At 48.2% G+C, this 21,530-nt stretch overlaps 1 protein-coding gene across 2 annotated transcripts in view; it reads left to right on the forward strand.

Moving 5' to 3' along the window:
• Positions 1-12,911: 12,911 nt before the first annotated feature.
• ZNF592 (zinc finger protein 592) overlaps positions 12,912-21,530 on the forward strand; it is a 38,410-nt gene continuing 29,791 nt past the window's right edge. For both annotated transcript variants that reach the window (XM_040600540.1, XM_040600541.1), the window contains exons 1-3: positions 12,912-13,022; positions 13,979-14,090; positions 17,120-19,440. In XM_040600540.1, the coding sequence (XP_040456474.1) occupies positions 17,128-19,440 (2,313 nt within the window). In that variant the 5' untranslated portion in view covers positions 12,912-13,022; positions 13,979-14,090; positions 17,120-17,127. The remainder of the gene's footprint in view (positions 13,023-13,978; positions 14,091-17,119; positions 19,441-21,530) is intronic.

Consider the following 21,530-nt stretch of genomic DNA (forward strand, 5'->3'; position numbering starts at 1 on the left):
ATGACAGATACATTACTGGAAAAGTAGAAGGCAGCTTCTGCTGTGTCACTGCAGCCATGTCCTGCCTGCTTCCCTTATTCTTCTATGTTGCTTAATATCAATTATAATATATTAAATCAGATAAATACCTTTGACCTTTCTGGATGATAAGAAAATACATTGTTATGCCTCCTAAAATGCCATTGTTTTCACTGGAAATGCTAATGGGATTATGTAAAGGTTATTTCAGCCTCCTCTCAAGTCTGGAGATGTCGCAAAACAACCATGATGCCCTTTGTTTATGCCTTTTTAATGACTGCTTTTATCTCCAGGTATCTGAGGGATCTGCATCTTCTCAGGTGCTCACTCGTGGAGTCCTTGGGCTGCCTTTGGGGGGAAACTTTCTGGGGAATATAAATGTATCTGTGCTGTCGTAGTAGAGATCTGGAGGAGATCTGGTGTGGCGGAGAGCTCTGGGAGTCTGGCAAGGATTTGGTACGTATGTCTTGGTACTTGTAGGTATGTGCCCTTCTGCATTTTGCAGTATGAGTGTCAGGGAGCATGCACACACTGGTCCAACATGCTCCCGCAACACATCTGTGCAGCAGTGGCCCTGGCTGGTGTGCAGTAGTGCACCTCTGGGGCTTTGTCTTCCGGTTTCCTTTCTTTGAGGCATCTATCTGCGAGTCTGTGCCAGGATGCGTGCATGAGCGCACTCAGTTCTTGTGATGAGCAAGTTGTGTGGCATGGTCCCTGTTTGTAGCCTTCAGTCTAGACAAACCATCACTGCACAGTGCAGAAGTGATGGGCTGAGTAAGAAGTGTAGTTCATGAGCCAGAGAAAGCTACAGAAATAACTGTGGTGCTTCACTTGCTTTGTTCTCTGGGAAGATGCTTCCAAAAGCATGTTTTTTTCTAATTTTTGGTTGTTATTGATTTTTTGCCCAGGCTTTTGATTTTTGCTAAGTCATTCCCTTGTGCCCCGAAACAGCCCCAGTGTTGTACAGCGGGCTTATGATGGCCTGATAACCTCTCTGCTTTTCAGAGAAAAGCAGAGCACCAAGGTGGTCTGTCTAACACCAGAAACATTGGTAAAGATTTGGTTCTCAGTGAGGAACACCCACCACGTCCCTGCCTCCATGAGGACTCATAAATTCATTTTTTTCAGCTGGCATTGTCAGGAGCATTAGGGTCACAAACGCCCTAGGCATCAAAATCATGGAATCACAGAATGGTTTGTGTTCGAAGGGACCTTGTAAAGGTTATCTAGTTCGACCCCCTGACATGGACATGGACATCTTTCACTACACCAGGTTACTCAAAGCCCCATCAAACCTGATCTTGAACATTTCCAGTGGTGGGGCATGCACAGCTTCTCTGAGCAACCTCTTCCCATGTCTCACCACGATCATTGTAAAAAATTTCTTCCTTGTATCCAGTCTCAGTCTGTCCTCTTTCAGTTTAAAACCATTGCCCCCTGCCTAGTCACTACAGGCCCAGGTAAAAAACTTCCTCATCTTTCTTATAAGCCCCATTTATATATTGAAAGAATGCACTGAGAGTGGCCTGAACAAGGTCTGTGGGCAGTCTTGCTTCAAACAGGAGGTTGACCTAGGGACCTTCAGGGTGTCCTTCCACCCTAAGTCCTTCTGGGAGTCTATAAAAATTGCTGTGAAAGTCTGTTTAGCTTCTGTCTTCTGCCTTTTCATGCTTTCCTGAAGTTTGTTTTTGATGAGGAAAAGATAAAACCAGAAATGTGGCCAATGCAAGGGCGCTTCTCCCTGCTGATGCTTCACATTGTCCTGGGTCATTTGCCCCATTGGTGACAGAGGATGGGTGTGTGTGCAGATACCTTGGGGGCTGCCCATAGCAGTAGGATGGGGATTCATATTTTTCCTAAAGAAGATCCATTTATGAACCAGGGAGGGAAATGGTATCTTGGGAATGATTCTTCTAAGCATAGCTTGATTGTGTTAATAGATGGAGTAATTTGAGAGGAATGAGAGGTGGTTCCCAGAGAGCAGAGGGGCATGTTAGCTAGGACAGCTGGGATTGTATCTCTCTCAGCTAATGGAGAGACAAAAAGAGAAGACAGTTTTTGCTGCCTGTTGAATGCAAAAGCATTTAGCAAAGAGCACGGGCAGAGAAAGGTGATGCAGCCCTGGTGCTTGCTGGAGACATGAATTACAAATCTTGTTACTCAAAGTTATAATTCTCTTTTTTGAAGTTATTTTGTAGATCTCCCTGGATAATCATGCCTGAGAGATCAGAGAGTGCAGAGCAGCTGCTTTAGGAGGACAGTACTCTCATTGCTGACGGGGGGGGGGGGGGGGGGGGGGGGTGTGTGTGTGGTGTGTGTGTGTGTGTGTGTGTGTCTCTCAGGCATGTTGGCTATGCAAATTCATGTAGTAGGTTTGGTTTTCTCACCTAGTTTCAGTAAGACTGTTTGAATACTCCCAGATTGGAGGATTTCCCAGTGTGACATGCACACAGTGTAGTTTGATCACACCATGATGGGCAGAGATCTCAGCTATGTCTGCAGGACAGGATTTGCATGTAGTGCTCAAGCTTGGCGCACTCCCTGTGAGCTTGTTTTGGATGATTGCTTTGGTAGCATTTGAAGGGTGAAGAGGGAAAAGACTTCAGAGAATTGTTGCTTTTTTTATGAAAGTGGCATTTGTGTAATGTTTTTCTGGAGAGCTTTCAGGCAAAGGTGGTATGGGAAGAGCAGTGGAGGTTCAACAAGGGAGCCTCTTCCCCTGCCCCCCCAACAGCAGCAGCCGGTCTAATGAGATCCATGCACTCTCTACAACCCTTGCCAAGAAATAGCCTTAGACCACGATCACTGCTGTGAAACTGATACCTTCATTCACTATGATACCTTCATTCACTATACTGTTCTCCAAAGTCCCACTGCTGCTGAGTTACTCTCATCTTTTTGCTTTCTATATCTTTCAAAAGAGTCTCCCTGGCATCCATGTTAATCAGAGAAAATCTGAAATTTAATTACTGTTGTGGTTTAACCCCAGCGGTAGCTAAGTACCACACAGCCATTCCCTCACTTCCCCTCACTCAGAGGGATGGGGAGGAGAATCAGAAAGGATTTTAAAACTCAAGGACTGAGATAAGAACAATTTAATAATTGAAATAAAATAAACCCAAAAGAACAATAATAATAGTAACAGTTATAATGAAAAGGAGAGGGGAATAGGAATGAAATCCAAAGGGAAGGGAGAAAAGAAAACAACTGATGCACAACATGACTGCCCACCACCCGCTGACTGATGCCCAGCCAGTCTCTGAGGAACAATCCCCAGGCCCCAGCCAACTTCCCCAAGCTTATACACTTGGCATGATGTCCCATGGTATGGAATGCCTCTTTGGCTGGTTTGCGTCAGCTGCCCTGGCTGTGTACCCTCCCAATTCCCTGTGCCCCTCCAGCCCTCTCGCCGGCAGGTCCTGAGAAACTGAAATGTCCTTGACTTGGTGTAAACATTACCCAGCAACAACCAAACCCATTGGTGTGCTATCAGCATTGGTCTCACACCAAATCCCAAACACAGTGCTGTACCAGCTACAAGAAGAAATTTAACCCTGTTGCAGCCAAAACCAGGACAACTACTAACACATTTCCAGCTTTGGGATCATCTTTGCCAGTGCATACTGCTGGCATAACAGAGCCACTGGATTCCTTCCCGACACTGCAGTCTTATGGGTGCCCATCTGCCCTCACCCATCACATCAGCATTGCTGAAGGGGCTCCCCAGGACACTGGCTGCAATGGGTCAGGCACCCGTAGGGTCCCTCTCCTGCAAGCCAGAGGGACACTATAGACCCACCCTGGTGACCAAAATCACAAGAAGCAGCAAGATGACCTGCAGCTGCAACCATGGACCAAGCTCCTCTGCCCACTGCCTGGAGAAGGACTGTGTGCAGGGAGCAGCCCCAGCCTGGGCTCAGATTTCAGTGAACTTTGGGTACATGTGTGTCTTCAGCACTTTTGTGCATGTAGCCCTTGAGTGAAGCATCTGCTGCTTGTGAAATGGAAATGCCAAAGCTAATAGCTTCACACAAAAAGTGAGAACTCATCTGGCAGGTCCGGTCTTGGCACTGATTTGGGACAGTCCTGTTGAGGATGCAGTGGAGAACACCAAGAAGCATGCTGAAAAGTACAATCAATCTGGAAGGAAAAATAGGAGGATCTTGGGCAGAAGGGAAGATTTACAGAAAGTATAAAATAGATCCTTCCATCTGCTTGCTGTGTCTATCAGGCTTTGGAGTTCCTCAGGTGATGGCTGCTTATCACTTAGTGAGACAAAACAAGAGTCTGTTTAATGCTCTTCCCTTTGACATTAGCCCAGTCAACCCACCTCAGTTCCTCCAACAGGAAATAAGGAAAAGTGTTGCGAACCCCCAGCACATTCCAGTGGTTTCCTTCAGGTAGTTTAGGTGGCTAGACCAAAAGGACTGTTTCAGACACACAGGGTCCCATGGCAGCTGGCAGAAGCGCAGCAGCTCTTCCTGAAGCACTTGTGTGATGTGCATCCTTCTCTGCTGGCCCTGACTCTGCAGGGCTGAGCTCCAAAGCCAGTGTCTAAGCCTGTCTGTAGAGCTCCTGTTCCCTGCCCTGGGAAGGCTGGCGGCCACTGAAGAGAAATGCAGAAGCCTAGGTCTGAAAAGAGACCACCATCCACTTCAGACCCATGACACCATGCACTGAGTGGAAGCGTGTTTCGGGCATGCTGTGCGGGTGCTGATCCTGAACACAGGATCTTCAAGATTGAACCCTCTCTTTGAAAAGCACCTTAACGTTGGGGGGTTGTAGGTGATGGCAATAACAGTGCCATTAGAAAGCAACATGCTAATCCTCAGAAAGGACTCTGTCCAGCTTTGGCAGCATTGCCCTGGGGAAAGGGGATACAGGAATGGAAGGAACGTCCACCAGAAACCCCTGCAGCCCATTACCTCTAGCAATGTGACATAGTAAGATGCTCTAGGAGAAGAAAAGAAACCTGCTGCCTCCCACACCAGCCAATTCCTTTATTGCTCGTTCCCTTCCTACCCAAAAGCTGTAGGTTATTTTAACCTGTCTACCACATCATCTTACTCTTTGTCTTCATCAAGGCTGTAATGAGATCTGCTCAGCCTTTTCATAGGAAGAGATTTTTTAATCCACAATGCAATAAGGCTGCTTATTCATTCCTGGCTCCTCTCCACTATTTTCTCTCACAGGAAGCGCTTCTGCTTCCTGGTAGGCTGCAGAAAGAGCACTTAGCACATCACTCTGCTGCGCTGGTATGAGTCAATACGAGTTCAACCTTTGCAAAATTGTTTCTTGAAGGCCAGAGGCATTTGTTTGTCTTATACTTAAACGTCTTTCACTGACACATCTGAGCAACCACAACCCATCACTTAGCATCCTGATTGACAGCACAGCGTAACTGAGGGCCTAATGAATGTCTAACAGGATAAAAAAGAACATGTAAATATTCTAATATCCACAGTTGATGGGGTCAAAGGAGGCTACTATGTTTCAGATTACTTTTGACTGTGCTAGTACAGTGCTTTCTTACCATCACAGTACCTGGTGTTTTTGACGCATAAAAATAATTTTCTCCTTAACAAATCTTGCAATTGTTTCCTTTTTTTTCCTGAAAAGCCTGTTTGTGACGGCCCCTTATAGTTTCCTATCTTTCTTCATATTTATCCCAAAGCTTGGTTTGAACAAAAAGTATTCATTGTCCTGCAGCTCTTATGAGATGCTGTCTCCTGATACATAGCATCATTTTTTTTCTTTCTCCACACCTCAGTCACCTGTGTGTAAAAGTAATCAGATGAGATAGCTCCTGCTGTTAAACTGAACAATAAACAAATTAATGCCTTTTGGTGCCAGAACCATCACTTTTTTTGTTGACTTGTAGCCCAAATTTGCCAACAGACACAAGCCTAAGAAACCTCTGCTTTGCAGGCCCTTCCCATGGGGACAGGATTTGGGAGCCAGAAAGCTACACACCCTGCTGACAGCACTGCCTGTGCCAGCGTACGGGCTGCAGCTCCTCAGTTACAGCTTGATTCTGTGTTTCAGAGCTAGCTTTTCTTTCCAGGGACATACGAGTGTGAAGACACCTTATTATCAAGGGCAGAGTGGAGACCAGCTCTGTCTGCTCAGTCTTACAATGCAGCAAAAGCCTCTGGGACACACAGGACACACCACCAGTTGTCTCAGTTAAAGCCAGGTTTGAATTTAAGGACAAAGCAAGGTGAGAGAGGAAGGAAAGATATGGTGTATAAATTCCCAAGGACTTTCTCCTTCTAGGGATAAAAAGCCAAAGGTCTGGAGAAGAAGGGAGACAAAGTCATTGGCAAGAAGGATCAACTTTTAGGAAATAGGTTTTGCATCTAAAACTGCTCCTCAGAAGCTGCAGCACTGAGAGATGTTGCTGAAGGCTGTGGCCTCTGCAGAGGAGTAAGTACTGCTGCTTAATACCAGCCTTCTTCTCCAGCTTTGTCTCAGTAAGGCCTACGGAGGGGCATCGAACTATGTCCTACGTGGTACAAGTGTGGTCTGCCCCAAAGTGAAATGGCTCTGCCCCTGCCACCTCACGTGGGACACATGATGCAGAAACTAAAGGTGATGCGGAGCCAAAGGCAATGTAGAAATGAGAGGCAGTGCAGCAGGCACAGGAGATGCAGGAGGGAGAGGCAATGTAGGCAGCAGAGGCAATGCAGAAAGCAGAAGTAAATCAAGAGGCAAAGGAAATGAAAGAGGCAGAGGCGATGCAGGAGGCAGAGGCACGCATGTGCCAGGCAGCACAAGTAGAGCGCTGAGGAAGAAAGCAAGATATGCTACACCTGCAGCAACTTGTCTACATTTATCCCCCTGCTGCATAAATGTGAGTGAAGCGAGCAGATGTAGGGGGGCTCTGCCCTAACATCTGAAATAATGAGACACAAAGATGAAGACATTTATGTTACCAAAATCCAAACCAGGTTGAAAATTCAGCAGTTTCTCTGAGACGTGGATCTTTCCTTTGACTGAGAGCTTGGTGGAAAGGCTAACCAGGGAGCAAGAGGCAGCCGAGTGCCTGGGAGCACACCTCCAGGGAGCTCCGCGGAGACACAGCCGGGCACCACACAGCTGAAGGCCAGCTCCTAGTGCAAACGTGCGAGCCGAACTGTGTTCTGTGCCACTGCAGGGCTATGCAGTCATTCCAGTGTTGTGAAAGGGTGACATGAAGCTGGCCTGCTTCCCAGAAAGTGGAGTCAAATGCTGAGCTTTATCCACTTCACCCCCAGTGTCGGCGTGGCTGCGTGGTCAAGCTGTGGGTTTTCCTGGGAGAAGTGTGAAGTGAGCCAAACTAGTTGCACAACAATTTAGTATTTCCTGATATGATGGAGGCTGTCCTGGCAAAGTGAACAGTCCATTTTAGCATGTGAACTTAAATAATGGTGTGATAACAAATACCTGGAGATCAATGCTGTGATGAAGAGAATTCACATATAAACTTTTCCAGTGTAAAGGTTCAGCTGTGTTTTCCTACTGTTGTGCTGAGGGAGAAAATAGTAACATACAATTCTGAAAAAAACCCACTGAGTTTTAAAGTTTCAAATGAGTGAAAAGATTTTAATACTTTCCAGGAAAAAACCCCAACTCTCAACAAACCAACCAGAAACTATGACAGGGTGGAGATCAAACACGGAGGATTGTTTTGCTTCATGTGTGCGATTCCTAGGAACTCACAATGTTTGGAAAGCAATAAGAAAAATCCTTTGGTTGCTAGCTATCCTCTTGTCCCTAGCTGTGAAGAAAAGCCTCTGCCCCAAACTGGGTACAGTTTGAAATCTGGCTGTGCTCCTCAGGCCGTGCTCCTCAGCACAGGCTGTGGGATAGAGCCTCAACATGTGCCACTCCACCACAGGCTGGAGCCGCCCAGCTTGCTGCCCAGCTGCAGATTAAGTAGCTCAGATGCCTCACAGTCCCTGGCGACCTTTCCACTGCCCAGGGGTAAGATGAGCGAGTCTCCTGTGAGCACCTGGGAAAGTGCCTGAGACCATTTCAATGCCGAGAAGTGCAAAAAGACATGTGCTCAAGTATGTACGAGCCAGAGCAGAAACGGCACAGTCAGTGGGGCTGTGCACCAGAAGCCCTCATTCCTGAGCTACTTTATTCTTACTGTAATGCTAAAATTTGCTTCTGTATGTGGTTCCAGTTTTAGCATTTAAAAATGAAAACTCTCTCGCAACTGGATGATGCCAGAAGTGTCAGGTTCACTTTAAGATTATCAATGCATTTGCACAGAAAGCAAAAATCCTGCACCTTGTTTTGGGGCTACATTGAACTCGGTCCTTGTTTGGGACCTGGAAACATATTCATATATTCTCCTAAATGCCTCTCCTAGCTATGTGAGATAGTTTGTATGCAGTGCGATTTCATCTACTCACCTCTTCTTTCCTACCTTACCTTCAAATGCGGTTGTGTTGACTGCCTGTTCCTCCTGTTGGAGAAAAAAAAAAAGTTTAATATAACCAAAGGCTATTGTAACATATGAACACAAGCTCTGCTTCCCCAACAAATTCATCTTGAAATAGTAAGGATGGAGTGAAAGTGCAGACTGTTAGGGTTTCTGAGATGTCTCTGACGTAAACATTTTACTATTAAGTTTAATTGGAAAAACTAATTGAAGAAAAAAAGGCTTTATGCAGAAAGCCCAGTCTGGGGCTAAGCCTGCCTACACTGGACCGCCCTGTTGCAGTTCAGCGTGTTGGTCAAACTATGGGACTACACAACAGCTACCACCAAGCCCACAATGTCCCTCTCATCAATCAGTTATGCCTGCAACACAGACCAGCCTTGCCCTGGCATCTACATGACTATCTCTCTTTTCATCGATGTGCAAAGGAATCTTGGTGAGGCTTTTCAAGGTACAACTGCACTGAAATTGCTTGGAGGGTGCAACAGGCAGTTTAGGAGAGAGAACCCTCATAGAATTATTCTCCTTGCAGTTTTCTCAAGCTTTGGTTACATTTTCTAGCGAAGTTCAGGAGCGTTTCCAGGAGCAATGTGGGCTGTGTCTTGATGCTTCTGGTCTTTCTGCCACAGCAGCTCTCCCTCTGGCTGGCTCCCACCTGGAAGCCAACTACTCCAGTCTTCATTTTTGCTCACACAGCTGCTTGTGGGACTACGTGTAAGCTGATGAGGGAAGTCATGAAGTTTAGTTTCTTCCCCAAAGAGGTTTATGAAGCCTGAACTAGTTCTCTCTGATTCACAGAGCAGTCCTGCTGCCAATGCACAGGGCAACTGGAGGCTCAAAGGCAAGAACAGCTCAAGCCGGTCTTGTCACCCTGGGAAACGTATGGGGAAACCATGGTGTCCCCCAGCCACCCCAGTCCTGAGGCCAGGCCCAGAGCTGCAGACACATGAAACACTGCTACAGCAGGAGAACCATCCTGAGAAGGCCATCTTGCCATGGAGCGTGCCATGGAGCATGCCTGGAGCATGGCAGTGAGCCCATCTGGAGCTAGCTCTAGAAGAAGGGGGTCACTGCGAGCCCAGCTTGTGTTCAGCAGTCAGGTGGAGAGCTCTGCAAGCGGTTGCATCCATGCTACTCAGGCAAAGCAATATGAAGCCCAGGACTTTGCACTATCTCTGCTGTTGGCGCAGAGGATTGTGCAAAGGGTCCTTGCCTGCCCAGTCCTTGGAACATGTCTGTGCTGCACTGGAGCATGCAGTTCTCGTGGGTGAAGAAAACTGACTGACCGTCTGGAAGTTATTCTTACAGTTTTCTAGTTGAGTAGTAAAATGGGTTTGCTATTGCGCTAGCGAAAGCCGATATGGGAAATGTGCATCCTTGCCATTTCGGCAGGCTTTGAGTACAACCTCCCTGCAAGAAATCACATCTATCTCGTCACATCTCCAACTCCACTAAATGGGAATCAAAAGCATGGTAGGGCATGAAACAGTTCTTCTCTAACAGGATTTTGCCAAGTTAGGGTTCTTATTCCTACTCCCAAACTCACTGGAATACATGGGTTTGTTCTCTTTGATTTGACACAGGAATTCTTAAGGTCAGGTCTCCATCACTGCAAGCGAGTACCATGACTCCTGATCACTGTTGTACAGAGGGATCCTTGTTGAAGAGATGTGTCATCTTGTTGGCATGTGTATCAAGAAGCAAAAAGGGGGGGGGAAAGTATGTTTGGGGCAATGCAGAGAGTATGCCCAGGGAGTCAGGGAGACCAAAAAGCCAGAGTGAAAGGTGTAAATGGTTTTAAATATATACATATGACATATGTGTAATTAATTACCCTGATTTAAGTTACACTGATTTTATTTTTTTTTTTTTTTTTAGATAACGCCAAAGGCTACGCTGTTATCTTAGAGGAATGTTTGTGTTGGGAGATTCATTCGCACCCTGCCAATAATAAACCTTCCCCAAAGTTTCTGAAACACTAATTATAGCTTTGTAACGCACAAGTTTTGCAGCCAGCTCAACATAATTCTCTATAACACCGAGCTCTGACAAAAACAAATTAATTGTTGATTTGAAAACTGACAGTTGCCTAGGCATGAGCACTCAGGACTGTATTACGTTTATTATGTATAAATAAAATGGGTCTCACTGTACTTGCCAGCTTGCCTACCTACATACACCCTCTGACATAGCGAGCGCCTGGGAAGAACCAGTTTCCCCCAGCTAAAAAGCAAGCACCAACAACCCCAAGCAGGAGGAAGAATTAAAAGTGAAGATCTCAGATGCAGCTGGACATCACTTGAGAGTATTTCATCCAGGGGCTTCCATCACCAAGGTGTCACCAGGGCACAGAGGTTCCCACCAGTGCTGCTCCTGCTCCAGCCTCAGCACATCTCGAGTGCAGAGGGCTGCTTTGTAACAGCATCTCTTTCAGATCCACAGCTTTTATCTCTTCCACATCGAAACCTTTAGCTCAGATCATGAAACAAGCCTAAAGGGACAAATGTACACCCAAAAAAAATTATAAATTTTTTTATTTCCAGATTTGTCAAGTTCCCACATTGGACTAAAAATAAAAAAAGAAATCTGATTTTTAGATTGCACAGAAGAATATAGATTCTCCTTAGTCCTCTTTGTCTCTTTGCTGTCTTGAAGAGGGGAATGGAAGGGACCTTCCCACCCGGCCAGTCTGGGGCTCCCTCTCCTCCTGGCCATCTGGGATAGGGCTAAATTCCCAATTGGTGTTGCAGTTCTTAATTAGAACAATCCTTCAAATCACAGTGGCTTTCCTGCAGGCCATAACTTGTTCAGGACTGTGGCAGATCTTTATAAATTGTGTAAGAAATGTCAGCTCTCTTACTAGATATGACTTACAGCTCCTGAACAGCTTTTCATAGAGACGTACTAAAAATACAGCTAACAGTTGTGATATTGAAAGTGTTCCCTCTTCTTGACTTCCTTTGCGCTTTTTTTGATCATCTCCAAAAGGAGAAAGGTGATGACACCAATTAAAAAATGAAGGAAGTGAAGCTATGAGTGCCAATAAAGAAAAGAAGACAGAATTTGCCCATGGGACTGATGACAAGGGAAAAAAATTATTTAACCAGCTGAGAAACAAATACAGTATGAACAATGCTGTAAGCCCACTACCAGGTTTAGTTGGTAACAATGTGATGTCACAGGAAAGAAACTCAAGGAATACTTGTCTTTCATTACCATGAGAGGGTGACATATTCACACCTGAACATAAAATGCTTCACAGCATCACAGAGTGGTTGAGGTTGGAAGAGACCTCCAGAGGTCATCTGGTCCAAGCTCAAGCAGGGCCACCTACAGCTGGGGGCCCAGGAAATCCAGATGGCTTTTGAACACCTCCAAGGATGGAGGCTCCACAACCTCCCTGGGCAACCTGTGCAAGTGCTTGGTTACCCTCACAGGGAGGAAATTGTTTCCTGGTGTTCAGAAGGAACCTCCTGCATTTGAGTTTGTGCTCATGGCCTCTGGTCCTAGCACTGGGCACCACTGAAAAAAGCCTGGTTCTGTCTTCTTTGCACCATCCCTTCGGGTATCTGCAGACATTGATGAGATTCCCCTGAGCCTTCTATTCCCCAGGATGGATGAGCAGGCACAGCACACAGAGCCTTGCCTCAGACGTGAGATGCTCCAGTCCCTTCTTGATCTTTGTGGCCCTCACTGGGGGCTCTCCAGGCTTTCTTGTAGAGGTGAGCCCAGCGCAGGATGCGGCTCTCCAGGGACGGCCTCACTGCTGCTTCCAAATCCATCACTGACTGTGGAAGATATTCAGCACAAGGCACCACAAATGATTTTTTTTAAACTGTAGTACTTGATAGCGCCTACCTGGGAATTTTATCAGCTAGGGAAGACTCTGACCAAGTAGCATCGACAGGTGAGAAATACTAATGACCTATGCCAGGGAGACAGACAGACAGACAGAGCCACACTCACACGCACACACACGACACACAAATCTAACGCCATTCGCACACTCATGAGCAGCCAGTGACGATCTCCAGGCCAGCCAGCCTAACCGTGTGCCAGGTCACACCGCACACATCGACATGCTGGTGGGACGCGGTGGGGAAGGAGCTCAGAGACACAGAGAAGCGCCGAGCGGCGCCGCCGCCCCAGAAGGCAGGTTTCGGTGGGGCCGTTACAGACGGAGAAGCGCGGCACCCGAGGGCGCGGGGCCGCGGGCAGGCCCGGGGGTTGCCAGGGCGGCAGGAGCCGCACCCGGCGGGAGGCGGGCACCGGGACTCAGGCCTAGGCCTGCCGCTGGCCAGGCTCAGCGGCCGGGGCCCTGTGGGGCGGGGAGGGCGGGGAGGCCGGGACCCTGCGGGGCGGCGGAAGCCCCGGCCGAAGCGGAGGCTCCCGGCGCCGCCGTGAGCCCGCCGCCGGGGGATGGGGGCGGCCCGCCGTGCCCCGGCCCGGCCCCGCCCCGCCCCCGGCCCCGCCCGCCGCCGCCATGTTGCGGCCGTTGGTGTCCGGTGCGGGGTGAGGCCTGTGCGGGGCCCCAGCGGCGGTGGTGGGGCCCTCAGAGAAGCCGCCTGTGTGGGTGAGTGCCGCCCGGTCGGGCCCGGCCGCGCCGAGGCCCGCCCCTCCCGCTCGCCCTCCGCCCTCCCCGCGCCCTCCTGCCGGCTGGGCGGGTGCTGCCGCCCCGCGGGCAGGGCGGGTGGCCCCGCCGCCGGCAGCCGGAGCCCCGCGCGCCCGCCCGCCCGCCGCACCGGCTCTTCCGGCCCGCGGGGCTCCCGTCGCCTTCCCCCCGCCGCCGGGGCCTGGCCTCTCCCCCCCGGCTTGTCTCCGGCCGCCGGGCCCGGCCCCCGCGGCGGCCCGGCCCGGCCCGGCCTGGTCAGGCGGCGCCGGCACAAACTAACTTCGGCGGGGCTCGCCCACGTGCGGCCGGGGGCGGCGGGGCTGGGCTGTCAGCGCGGCGGCGGGCGGCGGGGCCCGGGCAGCGGGGGGGCGGCGGGTGGCCCTGGGCCTTTGTCTTGGGTGGGTCGCGCGTGGGGACGGCGTGGGCCGAGGCGGGGGGCGGCGGCCCTGCCACGGGCCGGGTGACCTCCCGCGCCCCCGGGACCCGCTCGCGCCGCCGGGGCGGGAAGCGGCGTGTTGCCGTACGGGGCTGCGGAAACTTTAACGGGTGTTGAAACGCGGGGTCCCGCTGGCCGCTTGAAGCCTCCGGTTTAACTCCCCCCGCCCGCCGGGGGTTCCCTGCTCCTGCAGCCTCGGCAGGGCCCTGGCAGCCCCCGCGCCGCCGCCCCATGGCGGGCACCCCCTCCGTCCCGCCTGTGGCCCTGCCGGGGCCCGGCGCTCCCTGGCGGGGCAGCGCTGCCCGCCGGCCGCCCCTCTGCAGGTGCCTGCTGCTGCCGCCCCGGGAGCGCTCCTCGGCACATGTTGCCCCCTGTACCTCAGCGTTCCTGTGCAGTTTTATCAGTATTTGCTATTATTGCTTTTTTTTTTTCCTTTACTGTCTAACCTTGGTGTAATTGCAGTTTTGTGCTTTTCTATTAGGTGACAACCTTGAACCTCCTCCTTGCACAGTATGGTACGCGCTGGTTTGAAAGCTGCAGAGGAGCTGCTGCAGATCTCCGAAAGTCCCCGGGAATAGCACCGCTAGCAAAAGGTTTGTGTGGCATGTTGTGTGGGACGCTGGTGCCTCTGCCCTGCTGCAAAGTTTCGAACCTTAGCCACAGCAGAAGGCCCTGGGGTCTCATATACTGCCTCATGCAAGTTCACAGGGGTTTTTTTGGATGGCTTGGAGGCTACTAGGTTCCCCGCCTCCTGGAGGAAGGCACTATAGTGAGGCTGGTTTTGCACATGCATTCTACTCTGTAAGTCCTCTGCTCATTTTCTTCGCTTCTGTTGCTTTGCAAACCTTAACCTCCATGTTCTCATAGGCAAGCAGAGAGAGAAAGTTGGGTTCTGAGCTTGGGCTCTGAGGCAAGTCCTTTGCACAAGCTGGATGGAGTAAGGATGGAGGTCTTTTCTTGTGAGGAAAGCTGAAAATAAAGGCTTTGACATAATTTCCATTAATATACTTTTTCTGTTTGCTGTCTGAGAACAGAAATGAACGGTGTTTAGTCAAAATTTTAAATTTGTATCATTTAAAAATCACTTCTGTTGGCCAGATACTTACTTGGACTTCTCTAGAATCTGGGTCCAGTTCTGCTTTATTTTGAGAAATTGTAGCTTCATGTATGACAGGTTGAAGATGCAATTTTGTGGAGAAAAAACTTGCATAGAGGCTTGCACTCCTGTAATAGGAATGAGCGTAAAATAGTCTTTTATAGGACTCAAAGATGTACAGGAAAGCTGCTAAAAATGCAAGGTTTCCTCCAAGAAAAACATATTTTGTAGTGCTGCAGGTACCTCAGATTGATTTTTGTCTTGTATTTTAAAACACTGCCGCATCCAAAGACGTGGATACATGTTCGAGAGTGAGAACGGAGAAGTCAAGAGCAGTTAGTGAGCTCATTTTTCTGTATATAAAACTTGAGCATTTCAGGTTATGGGTGAAATGTCTTCCTTGTGGAAGGATTTGTGTGCCAGAAGTTTGGGGAGCAGAATGGTGCTTAGCTCTTTCCCAGCTGGCAGAAGTTTTCCTACTCCAAGGAGGGGGAAGTTTCAGGTCCGCGCTCTTGAAACATCGCAGGTTACTGCAGCTAGCGAAAAGTCCTTGTCAGGTGCTGGTGATGTGAAGTGTATCCAGGGACTTAATGCACAGCTGCCCTACCTTGCTGAGGGATGTGATTATAGATGATTGCACAGCCCTCTGTGGACATTCATATTTGTGGTTTAATTTAAGAATGAGAACAAGTTTAAGCTAAACCACAGCAAGCCACTCTTCAGCCAAGTAAATCTCTGCAGAGTGTTTTGTAGCAGATTAACCAAAGTAACACCTCCAGGGCTTGTCTGTAGGCACAGCTGAACTAAATCTCAGAGACCAGTATGTCCTCTTGTTCCACACTGAAGTGATTTCTTCTGGCCCAGCTTTGTAAATTGTTCCCACTACCAGCAGTCTGGCCGGAAGGGTTGCGCATTGTTTGGTTTTAATGCAGTGCTTGACAAACTTTTAAACCCAATAAATAATAAAGTAAATAATGAAAGCAGCCTGAAATCAGTGGCCTTTTGTGAAGGTATCAGACAGCTTTCTCTCCCTCTGCCTTGTCCCAGGGTCCTCCTCTCTGCCTGCACCTCTGCTCCCAGCTCTTCTCCCTTCTCCTGGGCTCTTGACACCCTCCCAGTCTCCCTTGCTTGCCACTGGCTTTGGCAGCGCTGATGCAGCCCAAGTCAAATGAATGTGGCAGGACTTACCTTGCCTGTGGGTGCTTGTGCTCAGTAAGAACTGGTGCTCTGCTAGTTCAGTTGATGCTTTTTGGGTTTCTTCCTCCCCTGCATACAGCATACATTGGTTCACGTACATTGGTGGTTTAAATGGAACATGTATTAAAATAATGGCTTATTAAATACTTGGGAAGACTATATATTGTGCTAACTTGAAAATATTTTGATTAAACAGGGGAAAACCAGTATCTCTGACAGTAGCGAACACAAATGTTCAAGTAATTCTGTGCTGTCAGTTTTCATTATGTGTCTCGCCGGAGCTTGATTATTGCTGTCATAGGTCTCTGGCAAGTGTCTATGTCCCCACTTCCCTTCTGGAGGGCTTATAAAGAGAGAGCTGGATTTCAACACTTATTTCTTGTTATGATTTGGATACAATCCTTTATTCTGTCTTTGGGGAGTTTTGCCTCACATCGTTACTTAATTAAGGATTGCCCCTTTTTCAAATAAACTCTGCTTGGTTTATGGTGCTTTGAGCTGCTGTATTGAGGTATTTACCAAAGACTTCTGTTATTTAAATTGCTCTGGGCAGGGACTCATCTTGCTTTTCAGGCCTATTTCTCTTTGGCCACCTGTTTACTCATGCCTTTTTTCCTTGAAGGAGGACTGAATTCTTCAGATGTGATGATCTATTGAGGAATCGGCAGTGATTGTTGCCTATTAGCTCTAAAGAAAGCCCCAGCTAAACAGAAAAACCTTGTACTAATGCCCTTCTGAATATTTTCTGTTGAGGCCCATGAAAATGGCTAGTTTTGGAGTAGTGATGCACTTGACAGGCTGAAAATGTCCCCTGCATGCGCTTGGTGTTGCCTAAAAGGTTACGTTTGAACTAGCTGTGTTCTGTGTGACCCTGGGAGAAGGGGATGCTATCTCCCACTATGTTGCTTGAAGCACCAGGAACAGCTGTGCCCACAACCCAGAGAGTGCGGGTTGTGTTGCAGGGCAGTCATGTCACTTGCCCCCTGCCCCTGATAGCTCGAGCAGGATGGGACCTGAGCTTTTGCTGATCCCCCCCAGGCACAACTAGGACAGGAGAGGTCCCTTCTCTACAGTGCCCTGTGAAATGGCGCTGTTGTGTTGAAAAACCTGGGCTAATGTCTTTGTGTATAAACAGTTGATCTTGGGATAGTTAAAATGGAAGCTGAAGTGTCTGCTGCAGATGTTTCTAGTCTTTGTACCCTGCTGCGTTAGCATTTTGGGCAGTTGTGTTTTTTTATCACATACGGCTCGTTTGCATAACCATCTTACATTTCCCCCAAGGACAAACTTTGTATCTGATAAAATATTTTTTGTTGCTTTTAATTGTAGCTTTCATCATGGGGGACATGAAAACCCCAGATTTTGATGACCTCTTGGCTGCTTTTGACATCCCCGATCCGACTAGCCTTGATGCCAAGGAGACCATCCCATCAGCTGGGGAGGAGAATGAGAATCACCTGAAGTCATCGGGAATCTGCATAGACGAGAATGTGTCCTTGTCCCACTCTTTGCCTCCCTCTGATGCTCCTGTTGTGAGTGTGATAGTGAAGAACACGAGTCGCCAGGAGTCCTTTGAAGCAGAAAAAGAGGGGAATCACCTCGGGACTGGTCTGCTGCATAATGGGTTTCGTGGGTCCGATCTGCCATCGGAAGCTCATGCTTTAGTGCATAATTATGGCAAGTTTGAGTCAACTTTTATTAATGGCGACAGCTCAAGAAGTTACTCTGATAAACTGGACCAATCCAAATCAGAGCCTTTGCCAACATTTAGTCAGTTTAGCCCGATTTCCAGCCCTGAACCAGAGGACACATTCAAAGAGAACAGTATTGGTGATAAACCCAAACATGCCCAAACTCCATATTTTCCACCGCCTTCGATGTATATACCGACAGGAGCTTCAGTACTAGATCATCTTAGGAAGGTACCAGAGCCCGAATTAAGCATGTTTGATCAGTACTGTAAAAAGGAACAAAAGATGGAAATCCACTGCCAGCCAGAGAATAGGGTGGAAATGAGCAGGAGAGAACAAGACAAAGCAGCAGAGAGGTTTGTGGAGTCAAGCAAGGACTTGGTAGATACCAGTAGCTTTCTTGGAGAAGGCTTGGTGTTTGGAGACCTCCCTCACAATAATTTAGGAGAAAGTAAGGGGTCTGTGCCCGAGCTGAACATCTCTTCATCAGTACCACCTCGCCAGAGGTTAAAGCCAACTCATTCAAAGTTGTCATCCTGCGTGGCAGCATTAGTAGCTCTTCAGGCCAAAAAGGTTGCATGTATTCCAAAAGGCGATCAGCCAAATCTTACCAAGGAACCTGTTCCTTTTAAAGATGGGATGAAGGGAAGTCCAAAAATGCCCAAGTCGCCAAAGAGTCCCCGAAGCCCCTTAGAGGTGGTAAGGAAGGCCAGCAAGCAGCCCGAGAGTCCTCGGAGTGTGTGCAGTGATAGCAGTGGAAAAGGCTCTCCTTCCATGGCAGCTGGCTCTCCGCCAGCTATTCCCAAAGTTAGAATAAAGACTATCAAGACATCCTCTGGTGAAATTAAAAGAACTGTAACTAGAATTTTGCCAGAAAATGATGAGTTGGGCAAATCTTCAGAAGAGTCGCCTGTGGAAACCTCATCTGCTGAAGAGTTTATAAAATCTTTCCCATCCCCTGACACTAGTGCAGTTATGGAAAGTGAGGCTAGCAAGAATTCAGCCAAAACCAGGGCTGCTGTGGCTATCCAGTTGTCAAACGTAACAAGTCCTTACGCAGATGGTATGAAAACAGATATTGCCGCAAACAGCACGCGTGCCGTGTCCTTATCTCCCCTGCCAAACTGTGGCGGCGGTGCCATAAAAGTAGGTGTCAAGAGGCAGCAGCAGGGTATTGTGGTGCAGCCATCCGGCATGACCACCTCCAGCCTTCTTCCCAAAGCTGTGCACTTGGCAAATCTCAACTTAGTCCCGCATAGTGTTGCTGCTTCTGTTACGGCAAAGTCATCCGCACAGAGACGAAGTCAGCCTCAAGTGACGCAGATGTCTGTGCCGCTGGTACACCAAGTCAAGAAAGCTGCTCCTGTCATTGTGGAGGCATTTAATAAAGTACTACACGGTGCCAATCCGGTGCCAATATATACTCCAAACCTTAGCCCTCCACGTGACACCAATATTAATTTACCTGCCTCTGGGTATTGTTGCCTGGAATGTGGGGACTCGTTTGCCTTAGAGAAAAGCCTGACTCAACATTATAGTCGGCGAAGCGTTCATATTGAAGTCATGTGCACTCAGTGTTCAACTATGCTACTTTTTTTTAATAAGTGTAGCTTGCTTAAACATGCAAGAGATCATAAGAGCAAAGGATTTATCATGCAGTGTTCTCAGCTGCTAATGAAAACAATTTCCTTAGACCAAATGTTTTCATCTCCTACAAGCTCTTCAGCCTCTCTGGCTCCTCAGACTTTGCACTCACCCTCTCCTTCGCGTAAGCCCTGCGCTGCTTCAGGAGGTGAGGTAGGAATTCCTGCCAACACTCAGCCAGCCTTGCCCCTCTATATGGACCCATTGAGACTAATCCGTCATGGACTTAAGTGTTTAGAGTGTAACAAGCAGGCGCAGGATTATGTTGCTTTAGCAGCTCATTACCAGAGAACCTCAGAAGACAATGAGAGACTGGTAAGTTATCATTTTAATGTTATTAGGTATATCTCTCTGAGTTTTAAGAGATTGTCCTCTAGGGAAAAAAAATAGGCATCTTGGTGGTAAATGAGTTGCTTTGCCTAAAAAAGTGCTTGTGGGGAGGATTTTGGATGCACGTGAGCCCAGACGTGTGTGCATGAAGAGGCATTTAGTGTTGCTGGCTTGCCTTCTTTTTACCCTTTGCCAGCAAAAAGAGGGTAATAAGGAGACTAGGGAGATCCTTGAGCATCAAAGGAAGGTGTTGGAAATCAAAGATCACTTGGATGAGGTGTGTGAGAGTGCTGTAGGGGAGGACCAGTGGAGTGTGACCTGAAACAGGTTTTTGCGCTCTAAGCATGACTAGAGAACAATTTAATTTTACCTTTCCCAGAGTTTGTGCCAGTATCTTCTGTGTAATACTTGGAATATCGGGTGCTGTTTTTACTGTTAATGTGGTAAAGTGTATATTGTGACAGGACTGGCTGAGAGGTGAATGGTGCTGTGTGTGGGGTGTAAGGCTGTTTGGGACTATTTTTGCCCTTTGGGTGGGAGAGGGACAAGTTAGTGTGACCTGGTTTCAGCTGTGGTAGTGTTAATTTTCTGTTTGGTAGCTGGTGCAGTGCTGTGTTTTGGATTTGGTGAGAGTGTGATGTTGATGGCACACTAGTGTTCTCAGGCTGTTGCTGTGTAATGTTTATACTAAGTCAAGGACTTGTCAGGTTCTCAGGCCTTACCAGTCAGACAGTGGGGCGGGGGGGGGGGGACACGGACACTACAAAAAGTTGGAAGGGGACACAGCCAGGCCAGCTGACCTGAACTAGCCAAAGGGATATGCCATACCATAGAATGTCATGCTCAGTATATAAGCTGGGGGGAGTTGCTCGGGGCCTGACGATAGCTTGATAGCTGCTCATCTGCTCATGGGGCTGGCTGGGTATCTGTCAGTGGGTGGTGAGCAATTGTATTGTGCATCACTTGGGTTTTTTTCTCCCTTACCCCTGTAATTTATTCCTCTCCCTTTCTCTCTCCTTTTTGTTACAGTTATTACTCGCCCCTCCCCCCTCCTCCCTGTCCCTCTGGGGGGAGCCGGGAGTGGGGTGGAGTGGGGAGTGAGGAGCGGCTGTGTGGTACTTAGTTACTGGCTGGGGTTAAACCACAGCACGGTGCTGTTTCCATAGGAGGGCTCAAGAGCTTTGCTTTAGTGGCTTCCTGCCTTGCTCCGGTGCTGCCCTGCTTGGGTCTGCATCTCCTTTGTGGACCTCCCTTGTAGGTGCAGACAGGTGGTTTGGATCCCCTTTGAAATGCCAGCTTAGGTCTCTACCGATGAAGGAGAGGAGATGTTCTTCATTGTGTACCAAGGCCATATGCTTTGCGCTTTTTTTTTATTTTGGAAGATATGGTCATTCCTGTTAAAGTATAAGCCAACCTGAAGTTGAACAGGAGGAGGAATCCTTTCTGCTTATCTTTTTAGATGAGATGAAAGCTTTCCGCATCTGTGTGGCTGCCAGCAGAGCTGGCAGGCCCCCAGCACAATCTCCTCCACAAGCTCCATGAAGAAGGACTCGGTGCTGACATAAAAAAATTGAGATGACCGCCAGTGTCTGCCATGGCTGTCGTAGTACCTGTATGCTCCAGAGCCTCCCTTTGCTTGTTAAATAGCTTGCAGGAGTACTGAGGTCACTGTGGTCCCTTTTAGATGCTTTGTTATCTTTCTCTTAAATTCATTATCAGGAAAAAAAGGAAAAAAAAAGGAAAAAAGATTATGGCTGAATGATTTTTACGTCATGAAAAATGGCGAGGCCAGGAGGGATCAGCGTGGCCACATAATCAGGTTTATTGCCTGAGGCAGATCAGTGAGCATTGCACTCTGTCAACACTGTAACTTATTTTTCAACTATAATGCGTTTTTAGAAAATGTCAGCAGTCTGGAATTAAAACCTTCAGGTAAAGGGATACAGTGAGTGCTTCAAAGTGAGCTAAAATGTTAATCAGTTGCATTAAAAAATATATTTCCTATTTTTGTTGTGGGATTATCAATTCAAGAGCTCCTTAAAGAAAGAAGGAATGTGATAGTATTTTTAGCTTGT

The sequence above is a fragment of the Falco naumanni genome, chromosome 7, assembly GCF_017639655.2.
Source record: "Falco naumanni isolate bFalNau1 chromosome 7, bFalNau1.pat, whole genome shotgun sequence".
Classification (NCBI taxonomy): Eukaryota; Metazoa; Chordata; class Aves; order Falconiformes; family Falconidae; genus Falco; species Falco naumanni.